Source organism: Sander lucioperca, chromosome 4 (assembly GCF_008315115.2).
Source record: "Sander lucioperca isolate FBNREF2018 chromosome 4, SLUC_FBN_1.2, whole genome shotgun sequence".
NCBI lineage: Eukaryota > Metazoa > Chordata > Actinopteri > Perciformes > Percidae > Sander > Sander lucioperca.
In genome coordinates this window covers 12,238,223-12,258,282 of record NC_050176.1, presented here as the reverse complement: position 1 = coordinate 12,258,282, position 20,060 = coordinate 12,238,223, and the positions used below count along the sequence as shown (strand labels likewise).

The following is a 20,060-nucleotide window of genomic DNA, read 5'->3' as shown; positions in this document are numbered from 1 at the left end:
GCTGATGGGAACCATCTGGACACCTTACACAAAAGAAAAGGTGATAACATGAGACAAAAAGTCAACATACTGTATCATCACACTTTTTTTTTCTTCTAAGGATTATTTTTTGGGGCATTTTAGGCCGTTCTGGAGTGTGCCACCTGAAAATTATTAACGCAAATACAAGCTGTTTGATAGCAGAATAGAGATCAGACTGCAGTCAGCGGTCAAACTATGTCAGTGTGGCTAGGACATCACACTTCTTAGTCTGAGGTTTTATTTTCTTCCTGTCTGGTGCAGTCTGGTCAGGTACAGAGAAACATTTCCTCAGTGTACAAGGTCAAGATGAGATTCATTTGGTGCTCATTGTGCAGAATTTCTAAATACATTTTAATAATAATTTTTGAGTGTTGTCACTTTTATTGCTCTCAGATAATTCAATTGAAAGCGCTATAACTGCATCATGTCTCCCTCACAATGCTACACAAGAAATGCTGTGTTACTGGTTCCGAGATGACTAAATTGGCACTCTTCTAAAATTCTGCCTAATGGCAACAACACTACAACAAATTCTTGATAAATATGGCTCACTATGCAAATGGCTGTGTACTGTCCAAAGTGACAATACCCGTCTGCAGTTATCTGGGCAGTAGCTCTTGCGCCACCTTGTGTTTAAACAGGATACTATCAATCTGTGCAGCGCTGTGCTGGAACCCTCCCGTGTTTCAAAGTTTTATATACAAAAATAAACTGTGTAATTGAGCATTGAGAGTTACCTGCTTCACTGTGTGCCACCACCACCCCCAGTTCGTTCTCTGCTGTTGTCAACAGGTAGTTAGACTGCACGTCACCAAGGGAAATCTGACATCACAGGTCAAGGGTTATAGACACAGATGTAAACAGCATACATCCACGCTATTGAAGTGGCAACTGTTGTTTGAATTCACTCATAGGGAATATCCAAAGGCACTGTAAAAGTAACAAGTGAAAATGTGCATCTGTCACGCTCCCAGAGATCACGACAGGGAACATGGCTGCATCTCATAACCCTTATTTGATATCTCTTCTAGCGCAAGATGTGTCTTCCTTAGATCAAGGACCGTTTTGGACATAGCATTATAGGAGTTAAATCATGTTCACTGTGCAGACAGGGGCAGCACCTTATAACCCTTATTTGATAGCTCCTCGACTCCGAGGAGGGATCATCAAGGAGCTATAGGAGAGGATACACGAGAGCAGCCTTCCCTGGAGGACTCAAGGAGACAAGTTAAGGGTTATGAGATGCAGCCCATGACTTTGTTGTTTGGAGGTGATTTTCTTTACTATACCCGAATCATTCTGGGTTCAGGTAAAAAAAGGCAAGCAAAGCATGTGCTGAATAATTTCATCTTTCACCATTTATTTGTTTTAGACCCACGGGCAGGGGAAGGATACCACTTTCGCCAAGACGATGTCGCCAGGTCTGAAGCTTTTGTATATTTCCACCTGTAACAATAAAAGCAAAAGCTTTACGCTAGGCATGCCATCTTAGATTTATGAGTAAACATATGATGATCTGATTGAATATATGGATTCAAACACACCTTGTCTTTCTCTGTTGCACGCACATCTTCTTTTCTGTAGGGTCAGAGAGAGTGGGCTCAGTTTTGTGAATGACACAGGGAAGTATGACACAATGTTTCACTATTGGAGACAGTTTCCCCGGTTACCTGATTGTTCCTCTGAAGCGGTCCTTCAGTGGTGTTGAGCCTACATAAAGGATGTGGACCTTGGCGAACCTGGGGTTGATACTGGTCACCTGTCCAAACAAAGAACACTGAGGCTCGAGACAAACCAAACGGTCTGAATCTAAACTGTGCAGGATCACTATCAGATCATCGAAATACAGAAAAAATAGTATTGGATTCCATTGCATACCTTACAGGTGACTATTGCTCCTACATCGGGTAGTAGTTGCGTTTCTGTTTCCCTCACCACTGAGATCACTGGTAACTAGAAAGACAAAAATCTCACGTTTCAATGCACACACAGGTCACACAAAACCATTTAGTTTTTATGATTCAAGTTCAAAACATGTGAAAAACTGTGGGTCACTAATTACGGTGCATATTTCATCTCACACACACAGAACAAACATTTCTGTTAAGTCACATGCACACCAATGTTGCGCAATCCCTTTACTCCGGCACTCCCACACGCCTAATTGCTTGTGCAGCTTTCTCCACCTCTCCTACACACACCCCTCACCTCCTCTCCCTCGTTTTTCTTGAGCACGTAGCCTGCTAGGGAAGAATAAATGTAGCCGTGCCGAAGATATACTCCTGTGCCGGGAATACAGTCTTCTACACTGCATAGCTTGTCACCTGGAAGAAGGGGAAAACGCAGACAGTACTGTTGGAGAAAAGTTGTACAGTATTTTTGTAGTGGAGGTGATCATCTCTGCTAAAAACGGAATAAAATTTTACACTTTAAGATAAAATATTAGCTGTTGAAGTAAAAGACCAGAGGAGAAACTCGTCCAGAACAATTCTTGCTCTAGAACAGGGGTGGCCAACCAGTTAAGTATAAAGAGCCACAAAAAAAAAAAAACGCACCATAGCAAAAAGCCACACAACACATGCACGTCCACACTACAACAGCAACAGTGTCTTCCAGATCTAATGGCAGTCATAATACATAGCAGTTTTCATAGTTTTTTTTCTAACTTAGATTGACTCAGTGGGAAACCTGACAGTCTTTGTTATCCACAATTGTGTTTTGTGGCAATTGTGGCCACTCGAAGCAACTCTCTCACTCATTTGTCACTAAAGGGGCTTTCAAACAATCGGATTCAGCAGTGAAAGGGTTAACGAGGAAGGTTTTTTTTTGCTTACGTCATTCCCCATACGCTCGAATGGACCAAGACAGCCTGGTAGAATTTTTTTACTATGAAGAAAATTATTTGGATAAATGCCATGTTTTTTATTTTGAATCTTTTAATTTTATTTGAAAATTTTATATCTATAAATGTAAATGATCTGAAAGAAAACCAAATAGGCTAGTCACCAATTTAAAAATGACATGAAATTATATTTTAAAACTTTAAAAAAGGACTGACAAATAAGAAAGCCATCCGGACTCTGAACATTTACAATGCCTTACAACCTCTTTAATGTAAATTTAATGCGCCCCAATGTTTTCAATGTTTTTATGGATCTGTACTTGAATAATAAAGGTTTTTGAAGACCAAAAAAAAAAAAAAAAAGAGCCTGGTAGCGAAGCTGATAGAGCCTCTTGATTCACATTAGATAGAAACTGATGATGTAGGCTAAACACAAACGACATTTCATGCAACAGTGAGGTTTTCATGTAGTTACATGTTTACAATTTGAAAAATGGGTCATTTTAAACCTTGTTAATATTGATGATAATGTGTTTAAATGGAAAACGAGCCATATTTCATTTAATTTAGCCCTCAAAAGTAGAATGGTGTGTTGTTTCGTTATGGACTTTCATATTAACAGCAAGAATTCAGTCACAACCAAATGTACAAAGGGGCTATTTTGCTTTAACACTTAACAGGTGAACCAGAAGCATACAGGTGAAACTTTAATATTGTGCAAAAGTTCATTTATTTCAGTAATTCAACTTAAAAGGTTAAACTAATTATATAGACTTATTACATGCAAAGCGAGATATCTCAAGCCTGTATTTGTTATCATTTTGATGACTATGGCTTACAGTTTATGAAAACCCTCAGAAAATTTGAATATTGTGAAAAGATTCAATATTTTAGGCTCAAGTGTCCCACTCTAATCAGCTAATTAATCCAAAACACCTGCAAAGGGTTCCTGAGCCTTTAAATAGTCTCTCAGTCTGGTTCAGTAGAACTCACAATCATGCGAGATGCTCCTCGGATATTACCTGCACAGTAACACTAAGTATTTCAAAAGGTCGCTACGTGATTACCGTTATATCCGAGGGTTGAAGTTTTATTTTAATGGGGCAGTGCAAGTTGCTGCTGTGGTTTAGCTGAAGCTAACGCAGCCTGAGCTTTCACATTACAATATAAAAGGTGTTGACCGTTGACTTAGCTAGCACGCAAACAGTTCATTTACATGTCTACGAGCATGTTAGCAAACTACACCAAAAGACAAATACTGAGGAATATTGATAGAAAGCAGGGGAAACTAGTAGGCTACTTCCATACTTTTTAGCATTGGCTATTTTTTTTTTTTTTTACTTACCTCAAATACTGTATGTTTCAAAAAAGTTAAAAACAAAAATCTAAAAAATCAACCAATTAGACAGCCCCCAGCCACACAGTAAGAGCCTCACAGGAGCAGGCAAAGAGCCGCATACGGCTCAAGAGCCACAGGTTCGCCACCCCTGCTCTAGAATTACTTATCTGGTCCCTTTGAACTATTTAACCTTAGTATTACCATGACATGAAATACTAATCCTGCCTAAGACAACTGACAGCAGCACCCCAGGTTACTACTTTAAAGAACTGGTGTTTCTATGCAACTTTAACACATCGAAAGTCAATATCAGACCTTACACAATTGCTCGCGGCTTAAAAGATTGTTGTTGACATTCGCTACTGCCACCTACAACAGAGGATCTCACATGGGTGAGTCAAAACAAGTGAGAGAGGAATGCTGCTATCCTGCCTGAGGCAGTGGGCAGGGCAGGAGATGAAACGTGCCGTGGGAAGTAAAAGTCAAGAGCTCACAGCCCTGTACGAGTACACTAACGTTAAGTTATTTACCATAAAACATTTTGATATAATAGCGCTCAACTCAACGACACCGCTGCGTTCTGACACCCATTATTTCCAATGGCTTGCGCCGCGTCACGACGGCATTTCACTGCGTCGAGCAAAGCGCTAAACTTTGAGCACAGCGCGCTGTAACTTGTGCGCTGAACCTAGCAAATTGCGTTTGGTCTGAAAGGCCTATTACACTCACATATCACAGCTAGCCATACATTTAGAAGAAGCGCAATGTAACGTTAACTGTGCTAGAAGCCCAAGCCCACACTACGCATGGCAGCTGGAAATAGTTAAGTGTTTTACACCGTCGGACTGCAGAGTAACTATAATTTATAGTAACATCCACGACATGGCGACATCCACAAAAGCCAACATTAGCACAGAACGACAAAACGGTCTAAAGTTTGATTTAACTACATCTTCAGTGACAGTAATTGCAAATTTACGGGACTCACCTGGAACACACAGCTTCATGGGCGACATGTTTTCGAGAAGAGCAGATCCTCAGCCGATTGGCTGTGACGAAGGGCTCGAGTCGAATCGGATTGGCCGATTGCACGCTGAGCGGAAGGAAAGAAGGACGGTTCGGTCCGCCATGTTTGTTGAGTCACACCATCAATATGACTGTGAGTCACCACCATAGACATGGTCACCACATGTTTTTTTTTTTTTTTCCAAAATCTTTATTTAACAAAATCAGGCCATTACAGATTTCGTTTGACAATTAATACATGGAGTACCAAACACAGACTAGGTATCCAACTATAACAAAGAAACAACTGAATTATAAAGAAAAAAAGAAAAGACAGAAAAGTAAATAAATAAATAAATAAATAGAGGTCTAGTCCACAACCAATACTTGTATGATCTGTAGCACATTCCCTGCTTGTTTAGTTTTTATACATTTCAAAGATTTCTTATAAATACGTAACTCATTCATGAACACACAAAATAAGGGTTTCACCTTCAAAAATCTGCATTTGTGGATAAACTGTTTAGCTAAAATAATCAAGGTGTTATACATCTGGTCCCTTTTTTTGTCCTCCATTAACACTCCCAATTTAATGTCCCCATAACTCAAAGACGGTGCTTCTGAATCCTTTTCAGAAATCCAATTTCTGATCAAATCCCAAAAAGGTGTGGTTACATTACACTCAAAAAATAAATGTTCTATAGTTTCTATATCTGAATCACAAAAAGTACAATTATTCTCCTCAATGTTAAATCTTTGTTTAAGAAACCAATTAAATGGATATATATCATTCAACACTTTAAAATGAGTTTCTTTTGCTTTCTGTGAAACAGGAAGAGTGAGGTATCTGGTTCTTATTCTCCTTACAATCTCTTCAGGATAGACTTGAAGTAAGTTCTTTCTTTTCAACGGTAAAGGAAATAATACAGATGTAAGGGCACCCCTTATAAATTTGTTTGTGCATTTTGCCACCTTAAAATCCTGTTCCTCTATAAACAGAGAAGGCATGCGTGGTACTACTGCGTCATACTGCAACATGCCTTTAACCAAATTCACCATTGCCTGTGGAATTGCTTTAATGACTACTGAATATTGCTTCTGGGTACACCTCACATAAAATTTACTAATGAATTCATCATACTCCAAAAAAGTCCCACTTAAATCCATTAAACGAATAGACCAGACACCTCTCTCAACCCAGTCACCATAACATAACGATTTCCCTTTGTAAAGGATGCACCGATTATTCCATATTGGGGAACTATGTGGAGTAAAGTTGTGTTTATAAATCATTTTCCAGTATAAGAGGACCTGCTCATGGAATCTAGACAGCTTGACAGGTAGTTTGGTAAAGTTTTGGCATCTTAAAAGAAAGTCTATCCCACCACATTTGTCAAAAATCTTAGAAGGAATGTAATACCAGAAATCATCACTATCTTGAATACATTTTTGTAGCCACCTCAGTTTTATCACTCCGTTCATTGCTTCATAGTCGATCACATTTACACCCCCTTCTTCTAAGGTTTTCACTGCATCACCTTTTCTCAGATAATGATGTCTGTTTTTCCAAATAAATTTGAAATTAGTTTGATTCATTCATTTAATTAGATTATCAGGGATGGCAAGAGAGAATGCAGGGTACATAACTCTAGATAGTGATTCAATTTTAGTAATTAAAACTCGACCAAAAATAGACAGATCCCTCTGTAACCAAGAATTAAGTATAGCTTTGCTTTTCTTTATACCGACCTCAATATTTAGTTCTTCTCTAATTTTCCTATCTTTTGTTATTACTACCCCTAAATATTTCACTTCATTCTTAACAGGAATATTATACAAATCTACAAGCGGGTGGTAATGTATAGCCATTAGTTCACATTTCTTAAGATTTAAACATAAAGCTGATGCTTTGGAGAATCTCTCTATTCTCTTAATCACCAGAGGGATCTGTTCAGACTTCTTGAGGAATAAGGTAGAATCATCTGCCAGCTGAGAAATAAATAGGCGATTACCTAGCACATGATTTAAAGGCTCTATATCCGGGCTGTTTTTTATGTGTATTGCCAACAGTTCTGCCACTAAAATAAATAATAATGGCGAACAGGGGCAACCCTGCCGAATACCTCTTTTAACCTCAAACCTTCTAGTTGTTAGTCACACTCAAACAGCAATGCAATGCGGATGCGCCACAGAGCAACTCTCATAGAGAATGAACAGAGCTCCGCATCCAGGTCTAATCTACATCCATGGGTCTAATACATCCATGTCAATCCAGTGCATCCACTTCTGATCTACATAAATGAATTTAATAGGTTTAATATGTACAATTGTCTTCTTCTACAACAACAACCACCACATATAAAACATATTGTGTTATTATTGACAATTATTAAATGAGTAAAAGCTATTTTATTTGGGATGGGTTTGGGATTATGGTATTTGTCAGTATGTACTAAGTCATTTTAATAATCTAGTGAGATATTGTTTTTAATTATGCTTTGCAATCTTACTTTCTGATTTGATTAGCTAGTGATGTTATTTAGCATTTAAATCTTTCTTTCATCTTTCTTTTATTTGTAGCTGTCAGTGTATATGGAAATGCACTGACACTGTGTGCAGGAATAAAACTTATTTAGGGGGCAGCATCACATTAGAGGGCTATATGCGTGCTATAGTGCGTAGTTTCTGTCGCCCCCATGAGGAATTCTAAGTAATGACAACAACACTGTCGGCGCATCCAGATGATGCAAGCCTTCTGTGATCGTGCACCCCCTCATCCCTCCTCCACAGAGTTGCTAGTAGCCAAGGAGGACACAGAGGATTAAAAAAACATGGACTCTTCAGAAGAGGTCATTCTCTTCACTTGAGTTTCTGTGTGCGAAAGTCGCTGGACGACACTAGTTTCTGAACATAGCCATACTGAGAAATACAGTTTTGTTTGAGCTGATAGTCCTAATTAGCTTTGTAGCAACTCATTTGGCAATGGCTTGAATGTAGCAGACGTGCGTTAATATTAAAAAGTTACACATTAAAGCTTTAAATATCCAAAGTGTAAAAAGGCTTTTGTGTTCTCTAGGGCCTAAAAACAAATAACCTAAGAATACATGTCATGTGTTATGTACAGTATGTAGTATAGTCTCTCTTTAAAACTAAAATATTTACTATTATAAATGAGGGACTACACCAAACCAATATCTCCATAACCATATGATTCATAAGGACAGAGTGGACATTAATGCTGGAAGACGACGTCAGACAATGATACCAGATTTCATCACATAATGGCTGACAACATTTATTATTTTTCTCACAATGCCACAGCAAACAAAAATCAGCAGTGCATATCAACTTGCCCTTTTAACAACAGCCAGTGTTTATTTGTAGGTTACACTGCTCCCACTTAGCATTCCTACATGGGTCGGAAATGGGAAGGAATACATGGGATGACTGCAGAGTAAGTCTATATTAGGTCCTATCCGCTGGTCCCAAATTTTGCATTTTGGTCAGTGCTTAAACCATATTACAGCTGATATCCATTGTGTTATAATGGCATATGTTTCGACATGTCACAAAGTAAAGACCAATCAAATCAATAAAAATAAGGTGCACGTTGTGTGTTTGTGTACGCAAGTCTGTGATGACAGTGACAGTAATTTACCTTCTATTAACTTGATAACTGAACAGCAATATATACTCTAGCTCATTTACGGGGGTGGGGAGTCTATTTTTTGGCTTTGCCCTGAGCAGCCACAGCTTCCATTGCCTTCTTAACGGTCTCCTCATCTCCCAGAAACTGCATGGGTCCTAAAGGCTTCAGGTTCTTGTCCAGCTCATACACAATGGGGATACCTGTGGGCAGGTTCAGCTCCATGATGGCCTCCTCTGACATACCTGGGAAAACATGCAGAGCTTAGAATCCATTTGGATGGATATGCCTTTCATACATCTGCTCAGACTGAGAAATTCATTTTAAAGTGTGAAAGTGCTCCTGAGATTGAAAATAAAAAACTGTTGTTTTTCCCACAAAGTACACAAACATTTATTTTAGCCTTTTCAACACTTAGGCGGATATGTAACTCTCAGTTAAAGCATTAGTAGAATTAGAAAATTTGACAAAATATACATATATATATATATTTTTTAATTGGTGTAATGTAATAGTGTGTACACAACAACTAGAGATACTCTGAGATAAATCACCTATGAATCCCATAGACAGCAATAAAAAATTTAGCCTGTCACAGTTTAGTTTTGTAAAATTTCATTCAATAAATTCAGCATCTGTAATCAATGATTTTGTAAAATAGTAAAATAATGAATTGTTTAATTATTATTATTATTATTTCCGTTTTTTTTTTAACAATATTAAGGGAAACTTTCCAGAATGTAACAGGGGATAAACACTTTTGGCACTGGGCAGCAACTCAAAAGTCTCCGCTCTGTCTCTTACCCTCAAGATGCTTGACGATGCCCCGGAGACTGTTGCCATGGGCAGCAATCAGCACCCTCTTTCCCTCTTTGATCTGTGGAACGATCTCTTCGTTCCAGAAGGGCAGAGCCCTGGCAATGGTGTCCTTGAGACTCTCACAGCTGGGAAGCTGGTCCTCTGTCAGGTCGGCATAACGCCGGTCCTACAACAAAAGAGGGAGTTAACGTTGTCAATTGTGTTTTAGCGGTGTGGCCTTTCACTGATGTAATAAAGACGTCTTCATTTGTAAAAGAGAAGGAGACAATGTGTTCCTGTGGTGTCACCTTGCTGATGCTCTGATAGAAGTCATGCCCTTCATCCATGGATGGGGGAGGAATGTCAAAAGAGCGCCTCCAGATCTTGACCTGGGCCTCTCCGTGTTTAGCTGCTGTTTCAGCCTTGTTCAGCCCAGTCAGGCCCCCGTAGTGGCGCTCATTCAGGCGCCAGGTCCGGTGGACGGGCAGCCACATCTGGTCGATGCTGTCCAGAACAAACCACAGGGTGCGGATGGCCCTCTTTAGGACTGAGGTGTAGCAAATATCGAATTCATAGCCAGCATCTGAGGTGAATCAGAGACAGGACATGAAAAAGATGGTAAATGTGAATATTCGTTGGCATTTGAGACAAAGAGAGAGGTTTATATATACTTATAAAAGTGCAAGGCAACATACAAATACAATTTGTTTTTGTTAGAGGAATTATGCATTGTTTATTGCTTCTCTCCCAAAACATTTGCTTTTGCTTAGTCAGGGGCAGTGCTATCCCATGGGACACTGGCAGGCTGTAGGCTCTGCAGGATGTGCCTGCAGAGAATTTTTGGGTCATAGAAAACCAACCGGCGTGTGTGCCACACAAAAAGAAATATGTCAAATAAAACTATCCTGGCCTTTACCGTAACCCTGCAAATTCCAGCACAGTGAATGGCAAAATCTCACTCAGTAAATAGCAGTAATCTATACTGATAACAAAGGCATCTTTGCTCCACAGTCTGGCCTTGCACTTCATTATTCCTTAGATTTGAATGACAGATCGAATGAATGTTATCAGATGACAACATTTAGAGTTCTCTCCTAACAGTCAAATTGTGGCAGAATTTGCAGGCTTGTTCACTATTTGTTCAAGACATTACATCCAAATTAGTATGTGTGTTGGAGCTGTACATTTCAAAATGTTCCTACATTCCAGTAAAATCATCATATCAGTCATATCTGTCAGTACATGGCCTAATGACTTTCCCAAACTATCTCTGCTGTTAAGCTTACTTCACAAACTGTAATTTATCAAAAAGAAAAATCAGAATTATTATCTATATTTCTCTTTACTGCAAATGGCTGAGGTGAGGAGATCCTAAAATAAGGAGCATATAACACTAGGGACTGCCAGACTGTCTTGACTGATGTGTGGAACCATCATGGGCTCCGGGGAAAACGGGTCCAGCAGAAACTGATCTGTGCCAGACTGACACAAGTCTGATCAAACCATTTTCAGCATCTACATTCTCCTAGAAACGTGTAGCCTCTCTAGCCCGTTACAGTTTCAAAGACCGCAAGCATCCAGCCTAATAAACATAGTAATTTAGTCACTAGGCCTACTCTCTCCCCTGCTGCTGGCTCTTCTTGTGTCGCAGTGGGCCGCCGGCTACCTGTTTCCCCATCCGGCAGAGTTGCATAAGCAATGGCTTGCAACGGCTTAATCCAATGACAGAGAGACAGTCTGATTGGGCCCTGTGACATTATCTGGTAGGCCTACCTTTTAAGGCCTGTCCACCTCTCTTTGCCTCATGCTCCCCGGTCTCACTCAGGTCCGCGTCGAACCAGCCGCAGAAGCGGTTTTCCTGGTTCCAGCAGCTCTCTCCATGGCGGATCAGGACCAGTTTGTATGCAGCCATCCTCACACCGATGTCCTCTGCGCTGTATTTCCGGGAAATGGGGGGTAAGTGACTCTTCTTAAAGTGCGGCAGCAACGTCCGCAGATTTGTCTTGATTTGGCCGCAACCCCAAAGACGGCTACTAAGAAGCGGGCGCAGTATTTTTGGTAGTGTGGAGGGATAATCTGTCGTAGCAGTACGAGTTGGCTGGTCTGTCCGAATTTGACGGATCTCACGACACAAGCGCTCTTCCTGCTGGTTTCCACCAATCAAAAGGCGAGCTGTGTGCGCCGGAGGAGGAGGGAGGCAGGAGGATGCGCACAGCAGCACGTCCACACGCCCAGCACTGCAGGCTGGCCTTAGTGAGTCATTTGGAAAATCAGCCTTTTTACACAAACATAGGCTACAGTATATCATGAATGATGCTTACCGTAGTAAGTGGAAAACTACTAGGCTACTACTACTACTACTAATAGGGCCTACTAGAATGCAAATCTTCAGATACCAATCAGTCACAAGACATTAAACAAACATCCAACTATCAAAACAACAACACCTTTGTATAGGTTTACTTTTTTACATCTATTTAAGATGGCCTCATTTTGCTCCTGTCTTTCAGACAAATGTGGCTGCATAGACACTAAAGCCGCTTTCCGACCTGAGGGATTTTTGCAGTTCCTAGAACATAAAAGTCCTAGAACCCTTTTTTTTTCATGTTCCGACTGGACCAATTTGGGGATTTTTAAGTTCCTCTGGTCGCAGTTCCTGTAGGCCTAACTCTTTCAGCTCCTAGGCTACTTCAGGGCAGGGTCTTTTCTCTTTTCCCTTTTCAGCATATGAACCTATGGTGAACGAGGGTCGGGTTTCCAGTAGCCTACAGACACTTCTGACAACGTTTAGGCGAGAAATTAACTGTTTAGATTTTGAATATAGGCAGTCTTGCGAAAATTGATGCCGAATTGACAATTTGCTTAAAAGTTTTTGGAGTTGAGAAACTCCATGAAGGGAGGCGACAGCCAGCAGGCGCCTGTAAGCTGGAGGTCTCTCAGACCGGCCTCGTAAATAAGAGGCTTTTATTTCGCCGTTGACAGTTAGTTTGTTTAAATATCACAACACATGTCCATCATAAGATTAACAGGAACCTGTGGTTAACTGTCTTTACGGAGTTAAACTCCACAAGCGTGTCCTGCGGCTCGCCGGCCGTCTCTCTCACACACACACACACACACACACACACACACACACAGTCTCACACACACACACACACACACACACACACACACACACACACACACACACACACACACGTCCACAGCGCAGCAGGCAGAGGCGGGGGAGAGAGAGAGATTTCTCTTCGGGAGACTTGTTTAAATTATAACAAATAGGCCTATGCTATATACATTAGATTTAGTATTTAGTTCATACTTTTTTTGGTGTAGCCTATTTGTTTTCTGATTTTAATGCTATAAAGACTGTTGCCGTGCTTGCATCACTCTCGTAGCCTACGCCTCCTACCAGTGAGTCCCTATGGCCACTTGGCCAGTGTGAATGCAATTGGGAAAACGGTTTTGGGGGAGAGTGGACTTTTCCTATAATTACGTTCCTGTAACTACTTGGTCGGAAAGCGGCTTAAATGTAGACTTTAACCTTGGCCCTGGATAACACAAAAAGGAGGATTTTTACAAATAATACCAATATGTTTATTTTTAGGCATAAATAGTCTATAGCAAAATACAATTTAAAACTGCTTTGAAAAGAACTTAAATGTGGTGTCATATAACAGTATAATTGACTGAAAGACTATTAGCTTTTTATTTGTTCAACTTTAAGTTTGCTCATGAGGGATTTATAAGGACCTCATGGATTTGTGACTTGGACTTCCCCAGCTACAGACACTGACTGTATTACTCATTCAATTTTGAAAGTAGACATTGTAGTTTTGAACATCCTTCAATGCAAATTAAAAGAATTAATTGAGGAATGACCAGTGTCAAAGATAAAGTTAAAAGAATAGTTATTTTAATATGTTGGTTTAAAAAAACAACTAAAAAAAAAGTTACAGCAAAAAAAGTCAGGTAGGCTACACCATTTCCAGCTTATTGGTCCATGGAATCTTGATGGGTAAAGATAATTAATCACTTTATTATCCGTTAATATTAACATTTATTGATGACATTTTGTCAAATGAATTTGAGAAATTTTCAATGTAGGGCGTAACAAACTTTGGAGTTGAATGCTGTGTATATTCCATTAGGCCAGCAGAATCTCTCGAGATTTTCCAGTCTGACAACTGCAAGTAAAATGATTATTCCTCAGTCCCATGATAGTACATTTTCACCAAAGCCTTTTTTTTTAATTTTTAAGGAGTTAGTTGATTGGGTTACCATGCTCTCACGTGTCTTCCTTGGGCGAAATGGTCGTGTCCAATCAACGCTAAATATTAGATTGAACGCTGATTGGTTAAAAATCAAAACACTCTACAAGTCCCGCCTCTTCCCGGAAGCTGACAGTCACCTGACTTTTCTTTTTCTGTTCCTTGTTAGCCAGCGTCAGTACTAGCCAACAAAACAACCGTCCTACTTACTTTCATTCTTCTATTTAGTTCTCTTTTCTTTTTCTTGTCTTTCTACAGCAGTTAAAATAACTCCTCGTCCACCTCCAAAATCATGGATGAGACGAGTCCGCTCGTCTCTCCCCTTCGGGACTCCGGTGATTTCAGCTACTATCCCACAGAGCCCACCAGCCCCCGGGGCGCGTTTGGAAGCACACCGGGCTCGGTGGTGCGTATCCCGGCAGGGAGTCCGGGGCGCAGCCGGGAGAGACAGCCGCTCCTGGAACGGGACCGTGGGAGCTCGCCGCGGGAGCCGCACAGGAACGAGTTCCCGGAGGATCCCGAGTTCAGAGAGATCATCCGAAAGGCCGAGCGAGCCATAGAGGAGGGGATCTACCCGGAGAGGATCTACCAAGGATCCAGTGGAAGCTATTTTGTCAAAGACTCACAGGGGGTAAGAAGAGACGCGTCTAACTTATATTACCAACAGTTGTTGTCATGCTAACGTTGCCTTTAGCTGTCTTATGAATGATCTTTGGCATCTGACGTGTTGTGTGTGTATGTTGCGAAGCCTGCAAGATGTTTTGATAAAAGTGTTGGTCGCTTCTACGAAAGGCCCACTTCCAACTAGCCTGTGATGACTTGGCAAATAGGCTGTAATGCATGCCAACACAACATTAACCTACAGTTTACACTAATAACAATAGAATGTAACTTTATTTTACACTGACAGTGTAAATACTCAAAGTAATAAAATACAATCAACAAAGTTTAAAAAAAAAAAAAAAAATCCTAAGTCTTGCTTTTCCCTGTATTGCAAAAAATGGGCAAAGAAGTCTTAAGTGTCTAATCAAACAGAAGATGCTAAATGAGCACAAATGCCTGATTTGTTGCAGCACTTATTATCACCCTATTTCCTTTTTCTATTTGACTAAGTGTTTTACAAATTGCTACACATTCAAGACAAAACAGGGAATCAATGCATGGACATTCTTAGTGCATTTCTTCTTCGATTTGTCACCCTCGACTTTAACCTTGGCACTGGATAAGACAAAAAAGCAGGACAGAGGATTTTTCACAAATGATACCAATGTGTTTATTTTTAGGCATAAATATAGCAAAATTAAATTAAAACTGCTTTGAAAAGAACTTAAATGTGGTGTCATATAACAGTATAATGGACTGAAATACTATTAGCTTTTTTATTTGCTCAACTTTAAGTTTGCTCATGAGGGATTTATAAGGACCTCATGGAATATAACTTTATTTTACACTGACAGTGTAAATCCTCAAAGTAATGAAATACAATCAACAAAGTTTAAAAAAAAATAATAATTTAAGAAAAGATCATCCTAAGTCTTGCTTTTCCCTGTATTGCAAAAACTGGGCAAAGAAGTCTCAAGTGTCTAATCAAACAGAAGATGCTGAGCAAGCACAAATGCCTGATTTGTTGCAGCACTTATTATCACTCTATTTCCTTTTTCTATTTGACTAAGTGTTTTACAAATTGCTACACATTCAAGACAAAACAGGGAATCAATGTCTCCTGACTTTTATCATGCCAGATTAATGACGGTTAACTTTGATCCTATCCTGCCAGATTAATGACTGTAAACTTTGATCGGCACTATGTGCCACTTTCTCCACTCACTTAAGACTTATAAAACCGAGGGAAAAAAAGTATTCTAGGCTGCATGAGCTTTTCATCCAGTGACCTGGTTCCCTTGTCCCCCCCCTCCTCAGTTTCTATAGTTAATCACCATTGTGCTAAATAGTCATGTGCTAGCTCTCTATGAGGCTATATTCTCTTCGATGACCAAGTTAAGTGTGTATGTGTGTGTCATACAAACGTTACACAATATGGAATTTTTAAATACAACTTTAAAGTTACACCCAAAATCTAACTTTTGCTTATCAAACACTCCTTTTTTTTTTTTCTTTATTTATAAAGGACAACACACATTAATCAACATTTCTGTAAAAGCGCCAGTGTTAGCCAGCTGGCTAATTTTCAACTGTAGTCCTTTGGCCAGATGATTTTAGACCCTCCCCTATAGGCTTTAAAGAAAGTTCGAAGTTCCACTTTTTACAGAGCACGGTGGCTGTGGAAAGCTTCAATTCATTTCAGCAACAGTGGATTTAAAAAAATATATAAATAGTAACACATTGTACACTGTATCAAAAGTGTAATTTTAAACCATTCCTGCAGCACAATCCACCTCTCCATGGTCTCTCTGCGTGCTTCAAGTTTACAAGGAGGATATTGTCCTTAAATTTAAATATTTAATTGTCTCATACACAACCTAACCTTCCTTTCTTTTCTATTCCTAAACTTTCCTTTCTTAACTCCCTTTGGATGCTGCTTGTTTTCATGATTTTCCTTCTCATTTTCCCTACTCTGCTTCCCTCCACAGAAAATCATCGGCGTGTTCAAACCTAAGAATGAAGAGCCCTATGGCCAGCTGAACCCCAAGTGGACTAAGTGGCTCCAGAAGCTGTGTTGTCCCTGCTGTTTTGGCCGCGACTGTTTGGTCCTGAACCAGGGTTATCTCTCAGAGGCCGGGGCCAGCCTGGTCGACCAGAAACTGGAGCTCAACATCGTTCCCAGGACCAAGGTATGATCACACACAGTGCTGCCTCCCCATTACATAAGCCACAAACCATTTGGCAAATACTGCCTCTCTCAATCAATCTTTTGCACTCCAGGTGGTGTACCTGGCTAGTGAAACATTCAACTACAGTGCCATAGACAGGGTGAAGTCTCGAGGAAAGAGGCTAGCCCTGGAGAAGGTACCTAAAGTGGGCCAGCGCTTCCACAGGATTGGACTGCCACCCAAGGTGATGAATTGTTGTATTACACAGGTGATTGCTTTCAGTGATTGATGTGTGTATTATTGATCAAATTCATCCAGTGATCCGGGGCTTTCAATTAAAAAAAAGTATATTGCCATTCACCAAGCAACAAAAAGACCAAGTCATGTTGTGTGGAGTTTAAGGGGGGGATTTTTCCTTAAACTCAGTTCAGTACATTAAAGGCATACTATGCAACGTTTCCAGCTTCGGTCCCCCTACAGGTTGTCTCATTGGAACTGCAGCTCGCGAGCTGTAGTTCCAATGAGTCAACCTGTAGGTGGGACCACTTCGGTCCCCCTACAAGTTGTCTAAAAGTTGCATAGTATGCCTTTAAGTACAATGGCATTACAATGTCAAACAAAATGACCCAAACATCTACATAATTCATGTGCGCTGCTGAAATATGTTGCTATTCCACCAGGTTGGCTCCTTTCAGCTCTTCGTTGATGGATACAAGGATGCAGATTTCTGGCTGCGGAGGTTTGAAGCGGAGCCTCTGCCTGAAAACACCAACCGTCAGCTCCAGCTGCAGTTTGAGCGGCTCGTAGTCCTCGATTACATCATCAGGAACACAGGCATGTAGTCACTCTGCTCAGCACTGTCAGGGCTGGCTCATCATTATAATGAAATATGTTTTATAGAATAGATATTGTTATTAAGATCTTGTCATACAGTCAACAACAGTCTTGAATTCCTCCATGGCAGCTTTTCTCTGGTTATTTGCTTTGTTTGAATTTGAGTCTTCTTTATTTTTTGGTATTCTAAGACAGGGGAAATGACAACTGGTTGCTGAAGTATGACTGTCCCATGGACACTGTTGGGAATAGGGTGAGGAAACGCAGACACAGTTAGAGTCTTGACGGCCATTTTCTGAAATGCTGACCCCAATGGCTGAATATGTGTTTATTTTATACCTATATATTTATCTCTGTAGGACACAGACTGGGTGGTAGTAAAGGATCCCATCATCAAGCTGGCAGCTATAGACAACGGCCTCGCCTTCCCCCTCAAACACCCGGACTCCTGGAGAGCCTGTAAGCACCTACATTGACATTGTCTTTAACCAATCACTGCTCACCCCTCGGCAGGATGCAATTCATGCTTTAAAAAAAAAAAAAAAAAAAACTCTCTTTTCAACAGTCTGCCAGTGAAATTATCTCATATTTCTTTATTACCTATATTTATCTATTTTATTGCTCTTGTTTTGGTCCCATCTCGATTGCATCCAAAGTCTCTTTAAAGCTATTTCGTCACTGTATCATTAACTCTCCAGCTGTTTACAAGCAGTGTACATAATCATTAAGACTCAGTTTCATTTTCCAATCAACAGACCCATTCTACTGGGCGTGGCTTTCCCAGGCCAAAGTTCCTTTCTCCCAGGAAATCAGAGAGCTGGTCCTGCCCAAACTCTCCGACCCAAATTTTATCAAAGACCTGGAAGAGGATTTGTATGAATTATTTAAGGTATTGGGGGGGGAGGACTCAGATTCAGCAACATTTTTATTTAGAATGAAGTGGTATTTATGTAAGCGAATGGAATGTGAAAACGGAATGCGGAAATTGAAACGGGTAAAATGGAAGATGGAGAAGAGGATGACTCAGTTCTTTGGCTGTAAACATTATGGATAACATATTGTCTACTGTGTCTCACAGAAAGACCCTGGTTTCGACAGAGGACAGTTTCACAAACAAGTAGCTGTAATGAGGGGGCAGGTGAGTTTTCCCCTCTCTTCTCAAAACATATTTTTCAGCAGTGTGACATGCAACTAACTGTTCCTACTAACATGAATCTTTTTGATTTAAAGCATAAATTCACCTAAGTGTTCTTGTTTTAAACATACTTTTTCTTTCTCCTTTTTTTAAATTATTTTTTTTTTTTATCCCAAGATCCTGAACCTGTGCCAAGCCCTGAAGGACGGTAAAACACCCCTCCAGTTGGTCCAGATGCCCCCAGTAATTGTCGAGACAGCCAGAGCACCTCAGAGAGCCAACAGTGAGTCCTACACACAGAGTTTCCAGAGCAGAAGACCCTTCTTCACCTGGTGGTAGGAGCGATGCAGTGAGGATGAAGAGGAGGGACAGCAGGAAGTCGGAGCCAGGAAAGGTGCGAGGATTGTAGATGTGCAGATGGAAGATGGGGCAGAATCTGAGAGCGCAGGTTTTTGTCCTGAAAATGGAAATAATTATCATCCTCTCCTCCTCTCCTTATTGATGTTTTGGTTACAGAGAGTGAGTAAGTGGGTGGAGAGATGAGGCCAAAAGAGAAAGAATTTCACAATATATCTTTCATGTTTGCCTCTGTGCCTTGCATAGATGTCATTGAAGAACGAATGCCTAAATGACGAAAATTCTGTACCTTCCTGCGAGAGAGAGATTTTCAGTGCGGTGTCAGACTTTTCTTTTGGACTTCTGGGTGCATGTAATGTTTGCCCACACACATGCACACCGGTCAAAAGCCTCTCATGCTTTGTTTTTGGATGGGAGGTGTTGCATTCCATGTTTTTTCTTCTTTATACCTCTCTGCCTTTTTTAATATTCACCTGCATATTCCCTCCCACGCAGTAAAAAAGCCCTGGCCTGGTTAAAGCAGTGGTGCCACTCGTGAAGATCAGCATTTTATTTTTTAAACAAATAAGAGAAGTGTTCATTGTGGTTAAGTCTTGAAGATTTAGGAAATGGGCTCTCATTAGTGTTTACACAGAGAACACAAGCCATGTGAACTGGATTCACACTTACTCATTGCGCCTCCTTACTGTTTAGATTAGGATCTGAAAGTCATCTGGGGTGATGTTAATAAGCAGAGGCACTTTTGGTGAAAGACATACACTGTTTGTTGAGCTGAGATAAGTATGTCTGGCTCCCCTAGTCTTTTCTTCTTCCACTGATAAGTTAAATGATTGGTGAAGAAGATAAAGTGTAAGTAAACAACGAAGTAACGTCCTTCTGTACTGAACTGACATGAATTGTATTGTGACAATGCACTGTATAATTTGTATGTAATATTTAATGATAGATTATAATTAAAACGTACTCCATTAATACAAATGTGTGTTTGTGAATGAGAAAAGTTTACAGTCAGACAACACACGTATGAAACATTCACATAGACTGTAT

General features: G+C 40.3%; 3 protein-coding genes across 5 annotated transcripts in view; 1 reads left to right on the top strand and 2 right to left on the bottom strand.

Annotated features, from left to right (window-relative positions):
* exosc1 (exosome component 1) overlaps positions 1-5,312 on the bottom strand; it is a 6,461-nt gene extending 1,149 nt beyond the window's left edge. The window contains exons 1-8 of one of the 2 annotated variants that reach the window (XM_031289467.2): positions 5,191-5,312; positions 2,230-2,345; positions 1,900-1,974; positions 1,692-1,780; positions 1,566-1,599; positions 1,417-1,467; positions 759-843; positions 1-23 (exon numbers count right to left, since the gene is read on the bottom strand). The exon at positions 1-23 is cut by the window's left edge and continues 1,149 nt beyond it. In XM_031289467.2, the coding sequence (XP_031145327.1) occupies positions 1-23; positions 759-843; positions 1,417-1,467; positions 1,566-1,599; positions 1,692-1,780; positions 1,900-1,974; positions 2,230-2,345; positions 5,191-5,218 (501 nt within the window). In that variant the 5' untranslated portion in view covers positions 5,219-5,312. Of the gene's footprint in view, positions 24-758; positions 844-1,416; positions 1,468-1,565; positions 1,600-1,691; positions 1,781-1,899; positions 1,975-2,229; positions 2,346-4,732; positions 4,758-5,190 lie in introns of those variants that run through there. The other variant, XM_036000800.1, reaches the window with a different exon arrangement.
* Positions 5,313-8,481: 3,169 nt separating this feature from the next.
* On the bottom strand, positions 8,482-11,810 carry pgam1b (phosphoglycerate mutase 1b). The gene is made up of 4 exons (XM_031289419.2): positions 11,425-11,810; positions 9,960-10,234; positions 9,658-9,838; positions 8,482-9,098 (listed from the first exon to the last, which is right to left on the bottom strand). Exons 1-4 carry the CDS (start codon positions 11,561-11,563, stop codon positions 8,929-8,931), a joined length of 765 nt encoding a protein of 254 aa, XP_031145279.1. The 5' UTR covers positions 11,564-11,810; the 3' UTR covers positions 8,482-8,928.
* A 2,220-nt stretch (positions 11,811-14,030) lies between these two features.
* On the top strand, positions 14,031-19,991 carry pi4k2a (phosphatidylinositol 4-kinase type 2 alpha). 2 transcript variants are annotated; one of them, XM_031289426.2, is made up of 9 exons: positions 14,031-14,547; positions 16,508-16,708; positions 16,800-16,955; positions 17,368-17,521; positions 17,713-17,774; positions 17,881-17,980; positions 18,277-18,410; positions 18,600-18,659; positions 18,834-19,991. In XM_031289426.2, exons 1-9 carry the CDS (start codon positions 14,209-14,211, stop codon positions 18,993-18,995), a joined length of 1,368 nt encoding a protein of 455 aa, XP_031145286.1. In that variant the 5' UTR covers positions 14,031-14,208; the 3' UTR covers positions 18,996-19,991. The 2 variants fall into 2 exon arrangements, with proteins under 2 accessions (XP_031145286.1, XP_031145287.1); XM_031289427.2 differs by having other exon boundaries at positions 14,032-14,547; positions 16,800-16,931.
* Positions 19,992-20,060: the final 69 nt, after the last annotated feature.

What these genes read in the sequence shown, in the direction of transcription:
- pi4k2a (XM_031289426.2), top strand. Translation starts at nt 14,209, where the DNA reads ATGGATGAGACGAGTCCGCTCGTCTCTCCCCTTCGGGACTCCGGTGAT. An exon ending in TTACATCATCAGGAACACAG is followed by an intron (nt 17,522 to 17,712) that starts GCATGTAGTCAC and finishes TGGTATTCTAAG; the next exon opens with ACAGGGGAAATGACAACTGG. An exon ending in TAGCTGTAATGAGGGGGCAG is followed by an intron (nt 18,660 to 18,833) that starts GTGAGTTTTCCC and finishes TTTTATCCCAAG; the next exon opens with ATCCTGAACCTGTGCCAAGC.
- pgam1b (XM_031289419.2), bottom strand. Translation starts at nt 11,563, where the DNA reads ATGGCTGCATACAAACTGGTCCTGATCCGCCATGGAGAGAGCTGCTGG. An exon ending in TCTATCAGAGCATCAGCAAG is followed by an intron (nt 9,839 to 9,959) that starts GTGACACCACAG and finishes CTTTTGTTGTAG; the next exon opens with GACCGGCGTTATGCCGACCT. An exon ending in CATCGTCAAGCATCTTGAGG is followed by an intron (nt 9,099 to 9,657) that starts GTAAGAGACAGA and finishes ATGTTTTCCCAG; the next exon opens with GTATGTCAGAGGAGGCCATC.